This window comes from Zea mays, chromosome 8, assembly GCF_902167145.1.
Source record: "Zea mays cultivar B73 chromosome 8, Zm-B73-REFERENCE-NAM-5.0, whole genome shotgun sequence".
NCBI lineage: Eukaryota > Viridiplantae > Streptophyta > Magnoliopsida > Poales > Poaceae > Zea > Zea mays.
Genome location: NC_050103.1, coordinates 73,288,334 through 73,297,426, shown reverse-complemented (window position 1 = coordinate 73,297,426; position 9,093 = coordinate 73,288,334). Strand labels below are relative to the sequence as shown.

Here is a 9,093-nt window from a genome sequence, read left to right as displayed (position 1 = left end):
ACGTGCACGCGGTGTTTCTTTGATTTTCTACGCCATGTTGTGCTCCCTAAGTTAAGAAAAATGCACTTAATAACTGCTAAATTTTTGCTAAACTTTAGCACTTGACAGAGCTGTTTGGGTACAAGTATTAAACTTTAGCACCACATTTCTATTGGCCACCCATCAGATGACCATCCATCGCGTCTGCCAAAGTTCCGCAGCTCGATCTTGTCTTCTTCGCTACACATATCGACCCATGCATCTCTCTCTCGTTCGGCACTCGGCAGGCGGTTTCCATCCACCGACCCAGAGCCTCTACTCCGAGGCTGCGTGCCGCGACGAACAGAGGAGCAAACCTGCAACTGATCTGATCAAGAACACTGCACACAGGTAGGAGGCCGTCTAGGACAGACAGGCACAGGCTCGCGCGCGCGCCATCGTTTTTGGGTCGCGTGACGGGTCCGCGTCTGGCATTAACGTCCGGCGGCCGGGCTTGTAGCCTTCGATAGCCACCACACTGCTGTAGCTGCAGGCTTCGGCTTCCTAATCACGCCGCCGGCCGTGGCCGTCCCCCGGGCCACCACTAGATTAATGGCGGCGTTTGAGAGCCACGCATTCGGATCCCTCGCTCTCGTCAGCGGCTACTGCTAGCGCTAGCTACGTCCTAGTCCGAGCGCTGCTTGACTGCTTCGTTCGGTCGACCTCGGCCGCCGCCTGCGTAGCGTAGCTGAGGCCACCGATCGAGGGACGGCCGGCCGGAGACGATCGACTCATCGGCATCGCCGGCTAACCAGCTTGCGACATGAGCGACCAACGAGGGTTAATTGCTTGTTTGGTGTAGCACGCTGCACGGGCCACCATGGAAAACGACTCCAACTAGCTTCATATTAAAAAAAAAAACAAAGAGAGTAGTATGCCGAGGAAACTGAGACCGGATAGAGTCGCTTATAAGTTGGGGCGCCGTCGGCTATTTATGCGCCATTTTTCTCAGTGGTGGTTAAGCAGTCTAGTCACCTCTGAGATTTTCGTACTGCAATACGTCGTCAGGCAACTAACAGCAGGTCAAGCTAGGACACACGACGAGTATGTATGTAGTCATGGAGCAGACAGGTAGAGAGCATCGCTACGCTAGCAGCTAGCTACCAACTCGGATCAATCAAAACAAACAAGTCCAAGAGCATTGTCTGACACGGCCTTTTCCATTCCTTCTGAACAGCCTACTGGCATGCATAATCCAAATGTATATACACACATATGCATGTACCACACCTTCCTCTACAAGCAAAACATGCATGAAGCAAAACCTAGGAGGGAAATGTGCTGGGTAATGGATGGACTGCACGGCTGACCGGCTATGACAAGTATAAGCTGCCATCGAGCCCACTGCAGTACGCCAGTAAACTGATGATGGTCAAACCATTACCTCTGGGTGTACAGTACAATAGTGCATATATCATATCAGAACGGGAGGTAGCTCCGGCGGAACACGGCGGCGTTGGCGAACAGCCCGACGAGGTCCCGCTTGTACGGCAGGAACGACCTGCGGCGCGCGCCGCCACCGGACTTATTGTCGTTGACGTAGCAGCTCCAGGCGTGGGGGGCACCGGCAGTGGCACCACCTCCGGGCGCGGCGACGCCTCGCCCATTCTGGCTCCGGCGCCCAGAAGAGCCACCGCCGGCACTCAAGAAGACGAACTTCTCCTTGCCGTCGCTCTGGCTCCGCCCGACGGCGAGCCGGGGCCGCCACCGGAGCACGGACCCCGTGGAGCCGCTCTTCTTGCACCGCGCCGGCGACGCCGCCGCCGCCGACCACCCGGGCGACCACGGGCAGAACGTCTCCGCCGGCACCGAGTCGTCGTCGTCGTCCGCGGGAGCTGGCAGCGGTGCCGGTGCCGGATCCCTCCTCCTGTCCACCGCCAGATGCCGTCCTAGCGGCACCCGCGCGGTGGCCGTGTCCGGCTCCGGCTCCGGCTCCGCTGGATCAGCAACCCGCGGCGGGGACCTCGGGCGCCCGAAGACTGGGTACAGCAGCGGCGGCCCCACGAATCCGCCGCCGGCGCCTGCAGGTAGTAGACGGGGAGGCGGATGGGCGGCGGCGAAGGTGAAGTCGTCGTCGCCGTCGTCCAACATCGTAGCGCTCCTGGGCTCCCGCATGTCGTCGCTACTGCTCGCGTCCGGTCCCCGTGCTCGGACGCCGACGACGCAGCAGCGTTTGGTCCCCATGCATAGTCGTGAGGGTGCGGTGGCTGGGACGCTCCTCGGCGCCGGCCGGGGCTTGTTTTTATACGCGGCGGATGGCGGCATGGCGCTCGATCGCGTCGAGGCGCCGGATGCCATCGGCTGATGGCACGCATAATCCAGGCCGCTGAATCGCTGGTCGCGGCATCGGACAACCTTAATTTAGGTGTGTGCGCGTGCGTTACGTACGTTATCCTTCTCGCCGATGGCCTGACAGTGGTTATAGGGAACCGGGGTCGTTTTGGATCAGGTTTTGAAGCGAGATACTGACGTCTCTTCCTAACGTTACTTAACTGGAGTGCCATGTAGAGTTACTGCGCGCGACATATAGTATATTATAAGCCCGGGCTTACAATAACTAATGAAAATATTGGCCCAACCGTGCCATCCGGTTCAGCCGAATCAGGTGAGCGGCTATAAAAACAACTCAGACCGCCAGAGATTAGATTTTAGGGGCGGTGACGGTTCCCTCGGGCGTGCGAGCGATGGAGACGGTTCCCTCGGACGTGAGCGGCGGCGATCCCGAGGCCAGCAGCGGTGCCGCCCCGAGACGGGCGACCGGCGGCGCGCCCTAGGCCCAGTGGCGATGGCGGTTGTGCGATAGACTTCGACAATCCTAGTGGTGGCCATGGAAGACGTGGATCGCTCCGGCGGACGCGCAAGGTGCGGTCGTCTCTAGCGATGGCAGCCACGCGAGGCGTGGGTGGCTCTGGCGTCCTTCGATCTGGTGGCTTCGGCCACGTCCTTTGATCTAGCGGCATCGTGATTGTCCTACGGCGCGGCAACGAACTATCCGATCCATGTTTATGTCATCGATGATTATGTTTTATGTCTTTTATTTATACTATTTATACATTCCAGTGATGATTTTTACGACGATGAATACCATTTTTACGTCTACCATAAAATTGTCCATAATTCCCGCGGAGGCTCCTAGTTGAATCGATATTATATTTTCTTATCAATTATACTACATGTTATATGTATTTATGCGACTTTATATAAGAATTTATGCTCTGCATTAATTATGTCATCTTTTTTTTCATGTGTGTAATGGAAACGAAAATATCATCTAAAATTTATGCGCATGCAATGGAAACTCTCACGATCTGCCATAATTTTTGGATTTGTATAAAAATAGAAACTGCATGCATTCGACTCCTATAATTTTTGGATCCACTAAAAATAGGATCGTGAATATAACGCACCAGAGTTATCAACCTCTCTCACATGGCTCAGTAATTATGCTCATAGTTGAGGGGTTTTACGTTCAAAACTTAAGGTTTTTACGCTCGAATCTAGAGATATGTCTACCCGTTTACCACATTGCAATTTTTATGCAGCGTTCCGTATTGCATAATTATCAATACAGTGTAGCATAATTAGTATCAGTATATATCATAAACTGGTTGTAACGAGCATAGCTGCATGGTTGTTAGACCAATCTTATATTTATGTAGGAAATATAACATTTAAAATTAATATTTTATTATTTCCATGCATGCTTATCAATTTCCATTCATCACACGTTACTGTCATCCTAAATTTATGCACATGTAGTAGGAAACAGATTTTTACGTAGTGTACCGAATTGTATAAATACATATACCGTATAACATAATTAATATTAGCAATTATCACAAACTGCTTCTAACGAGCCTAGTTGCATGATTGTTCTAGTGATCCTTTATTTATGGAGTCATCCAATTTGTGCGTGCATGCAATGAAAACTCTCACGATTTGCCATAATTATGGGATCTACCATAAAAATAGAATATGTATGCATGCGCCTGCGCATGTGCACGCGGTCCAGTGGCTGGGCGGGTTTTTTATGCTATTTCTGTGAAATATTTACACAAAAAAAACAAAACCTTAATTTATTGCTTGCGTCCCGTGCTGGAGATTGGTTGTTGGATCGGGAGTTTGACTTACACGTGGGGGCAGTTTTGACCTGGTGCATGGCGGAGAGATGCACCCGATAGCTTGGTGTGGGACGTGGGTGGGCAAGCCGACACGGTCCAGGTCGGGGCAGGGGCGAAGCCAAGGGTTTTTGTTGGGTTCAGCTGACCCCTATAAAATTTGGAAATACTACACAAATATATTGTTATCTAGTGTATTTAGATGATGATTAGTAAATGTGACCTAATAACTTTATTGTCTAGCTTCACCGGTGGTCAGTCAATGCTTCCTCTAACTATATTTTGCTGAACCAAACAGATCACAGTACTGGTTGCTCTGGAACAGGTAGCGGCATAGTAAATGAGTTCCGTTTCCGTTCTTGTACGTAATCACCGAACTCGAGTCAATTACACGGACACAACCACGTCAAATCTCTACCGAACACGAATTAATAAACAACTTGTCGCTAAACCAGTTGAGCAACCTAGCTGTGCAGAATGCACCCAAGTCCACAAACAACATCAAGTTCTATGCCAAGCATCATAGAATACATCATAGGTATGACAACACAGAACATGTCATAAAACATCACTTATATCTCGTACAACATAGAAAATTAAAAAGTAACAAAATCAAAGAACATAAAAGAAAACAAGAAAATAGGCGTAACATAAAAAATAAAATCAGCAACGTGGCCCACAACGAGAGGGGGGGGGGGGGGGGGGTGAGATTGTCGCTCATTATAGGCTGCGTGTTCTTCTTCCATTGCTATATATCATTGTTGCTCCTGCAAAACCAAACAGGGAAGAGCCACAAACGCCAAGGTGGTGATATGGCAAGAGACAATAATCGCCCCCTCCCTAGGGGTGGATATCGAGCTAGCTCGGCTCGGCTCGACCGAGCTCGAGCTGGCTCGTTAAGAGAACGAGCTGGCTCGGCTCGACTCGTTAAGCAACCGAGCCAGAGAACCAGCTCGGCTCGACTCGTTTGCGAGCTCGAACTAGCTCGTTTAGCTCACGAGCCAGAACAAAAAATAGTATACATGTATATATACAACAATATAATCAATTGCTAGTTAATTTCATACTAATTTAACACTAGAAAAGACTAATAATACTCATAATTTTATATATCACATCATTTAAACCCTAAACTAACATAGTTCATCACTTATTAATTTAGCCAATACAAGTATATGCTTTGTTTTACAGATAAATGCTAGCTCATTCGAGCTAACGAGCTGGCTCGAGCACGTGTCGAACTGGCTCGTTAACGAACCGAGCTGAGATGTTAGCTCAGCTCGTGATAAAATTGAAACGAGCCGAGTTGAGCCGAGTCGAGCTGGCCACGAGTCGAGCGAGCTCACGAGCTACGAGTATTTTGTGCAGCCCTACCCCTCCCCGAGCTGCACGAACGCAAGGGTGCACGCTAGAAAGGCCTGCCAGTCCGATCCAGCTCCGAGTCACCACTGACACACAGGCCGAGGCCCGCGAGCCTTCTCTAGCTACGCCTAAGAGGGCCGCCGGGCCCAAACTAAACTAGGCGCGAAAACGTGCCGTGCAACCGACGACAAAGCTCCAGCCTCCAGCACGAGATCTACCCCGCCAGCGGCCAGCTCCTACCAGGCTGCGGAAAGCAGCAAGCAGCCACGTCCACGTCGCGTCCCGTCGGTCGGCCGGCGCACCAGTATCTCTTGAGGGGAGGCGTAGATGGTCCTATGCTCTAAACCATATAAACTCTAAACCCTAAAAATCCGTGGCATAAGGTAGAACGAGCCGTGATCTAGCGCAGGAGCGACTACTCCTCTGCGTATATCTAGACGGTCTGTGTCTGGTGATCGGACGGTCCACGATGGCGTAGATGGTCTTTTTATTCGCAGCAGATCTAGATTTCGTCTCCCGGGAGGTACCCTATCGGGGAGAAGAAATCCTAAGGTGTGTCTTGTCGTCGGCAGAACATCCAAAACGCCTTTAGTCGACGTAAAGTCAAAGAGAAGTGAAGATTTAAAGTAAAACAAGACTAAACTAGCGTTAAACTAGAACTACTTCTAATGCAAAAGGTAAAAACGATAAGTAGACTTGATTTGATCGATTTTGGGGGTTCCATTGGCTGTAGCCCTTCATCTATATAAAGGAGGAGGTCTGGACCCGTTACAAGTCGTTTCCTAAGTTAATCTCGTAGATTTAGCTAATAATTTCCGCAAGAAACTCGAAATCTTAACTGATCATGCGCACACGTGGACCGTCCGCGCCACCACCGCGGACTGTCTGCTGCCCAAAGATGGACTCAACATATTTCCCTCTGCTTTTGGTGAAGGTTGACGAACCAAAAGCATATGCACTAAGCCTGATGTAAGTCACCGACTTTTTCAATCCAATATGGAGACCATTCAATAGAGCTCAAATGCATAAAGGCTATTTCAGATTGCATTTTCTCGGCCATGACCATTTGATCAATGGATCAAAAGGTATAGAATGAAGGTGCCCCCAGCCTAAATAGACAAAGGGACTATGCATGTACCATGGGTTCATCGTCGTACCATTCTATATTTGAACATGACAATATATCGACGATGAGTAGGAGGGTGGAAAGCATCCTAGCATCACAGGATGAATAGGCGATGCTTGTTGTGTCGCCTTTTGGGCTGTTTTGTTCGGTCGTTTTGTTTTAGCGGGTGATCGGGGTTTCTTTGTCGGCCGATCGCGTAGAACGACCTTCTTGCCAGCATATTTGGCGAGCAATTGATCGAAATTAGGGTCAAAATTTACTAGCCGACCATGTGTGTTATGTTTGTTTTGCCCTTGCATCTCTTTCTTACTTGCTTTGTGTGGAGGCTGATGCCTCTGGCCATAGGCGGACTGTCTGGCTGAGTTAGTCGGACCGTTGGCATAAGCATCGGACCGTCCACGCAGGTGCCAGACGGTCTGCGGTGCTCGAGTCAAGAAGTTTTGCTCGGCTACTCGATTGAGCCTGCCCTCCGACGCCTCTGGACTTGTTAGTCTTTCTGTCCGGAGCTTTCCAAGCAATTTTTTCTTGTGATATATATGACGTGCGAGGATCGCCAATGACGATGTTTTTGCCTTTACCTTTATCGACCACTTCGGGCCGATCCAAGATATTTTTGCATGTGGGTTCTATTGTATTGACATGAAATGGTTGTGTGTCCACTTGCATCTCCTGAAAAGCCAATCGGCCCTCATTTATGGCCGATTGTATCTGTCGACGAAAAACATTACAATCATTGGTAGCATGGGAAAAAGAATTATGCCACTTACAATAAGCACGTCTCTTTAATTCATCCATAGGAGGAACAATATGAGTTAATTTAATGTTGCCATTTTTAATAGCTCGTCAAATATTTTATCATATTTGGCAATATTAAAGGTAAATTTAATCTCTTCTTGCCGATTCTTTTGAATCGGCTGTAAAGAAGAACATGCAGAAGATTTGGCCTTTGTTGGCCAAACAAGCTCAGCGGTATATACATCTTCGGATTCATCATCCGAACTATCACGCTCTACTAGATGTATAGTACGGGCGACTGATTTTAATGTCTCTTTAAATCGGCTTCCACAAGCCAAAGTCCGCTGATGTAGCTGAGCTATTGAAAAGAACTGGGCGACATCTAATTTGTCTCTTAAGTTGGATAGCAACCCATTAAAAGCCAGCCCTGCTAGTTCTTTATCTGCGACATGAATCCGAAAGCATCGGTTTCTAGTGTCCTGGAACCTCCGGCTATAATCATTAACTGATTCTTTACGTCCCTGTCGGACTGAAGCTAAATCAGATAACCCCAATTCATATTCCCCGGAAAAGAAATGCTCATGAAATTTACTCTCTAAATCATTCCATGAATTAATGGAATTAGAAGGTAGGGCGACGTACCATGCAAAAGTGGTACCAGTAAGGGATAAAGAAAATAAACGAACACAAAAAACTTTCCCATCAGCCAATTCGCCTAGGTGTGCTAGGAACTGACCTATATGTTCGTGTGTGCTTCTACCATTTTCACCAGAAAACATAGAAAACTCTCGTATCCTTTCCCCTTGTGGATATGGGACAGTGTCAAACCAGTGATCATATGGTTTTTGATATGATTGCCCCACTCTTGCTACACTAACTCTGAGCCTATTTCAAAATAATTCAGCCATCTCTTTCCCAATTTTCTCCATTGCGTCCAGTGGCAGATCACCAGACCTTGTTTTGTGGGGCTCATTTGGTCGGGCGTTGCTATGCCGACCTTCTTGCCATGACCGATCAATAATGTTGATCGGCCTATGATCATATGGTGTGTTGTGGTTTAAATATGTAGGGGCAGAACGTACTGCTGCTGTGGTGTGTAATAATTTGGTGCATAGTGTGCAACAGTAGGTTCCGCGTAAGTGTATCTGGTCTGTCCGGTGGTAAATTCGAACTGGCCGGTTGTGTTCGCTACTATTGGGGCGCCACGCGGTGGTCCTGGTGCGGCCCCGAATCCGGCAGGGAAAGCCGGACAGTCCGTGTAAGGGCCGGAATGTCCGGGCAAAAGCTTGGACGGTCCGACCATGTCTAAGGGCACTGATATGCCAAGCATAAACGACGGTGGTGGTATTTGCCCTAAATATGAGTTCATTGACATACCATATAATGGTTGGGGCTGTGAATCCCATTTGTTGCTGATGTATTAGGAATAGATATCATGTTACTAGTTTCATATGATGGAAAACTAGGAGCAATAGACTTCTCCAGCACACGTGTTAATTTTCTAATTGATTCTTCTAACCCTCCAATTTGTTGTTTCATTTGATCTTGCTGCTTATCTATATAATGTTTAATAGATTGGATGTTGTCGAGTTTACTTACGTTGGGAACTTGAAGCGAAGATAGAAGAGACGCGATGTTGATCTCTCCATGTTTGACAAACTTCTGGTGGCGATCTTGAAAGGGAAATGTGCCATTGGGCCATTTCTAAGTATTTTGGTGATCAAGTGCCAACAC

At 48.5% G+C, this 9,093-nt stretch overlaps 1 protein-coding gene across 1 annotated transcript; it reads right to left on the bottom strand.

The window, feature by feature from the left end:
• Positions 1-1,200: 1,200 nt before the first annotated feature.
• Positions 1,201-2,370, bottom strand: LOC100275692 (uncharacterized). Its single transcript, NM_001149718.2, has one exon. It carries the CDS (start codon positions 2,314-2,316, stop codon positions 1,438-1,440), a length of 879 nt encoding a protein of 292 aa, NP_001143190.2. The 5' UTR covers positions 2,317-2,370; the 3' UTR covers positions 1,201-1,437.
• Positions 2,371-9,093: the final 6,723 nt, after the last annotated feature.

What these genes read in the sequence shown, in the direction of transcription:
- LOC100275692 (NM_001149718.2), bottom strand. Translation starts at nt 2,316, where the DNA reads ATGGCATCCGGCGCCTCGACGCGATCGAGCGCCATGCCGCCATCCGCC.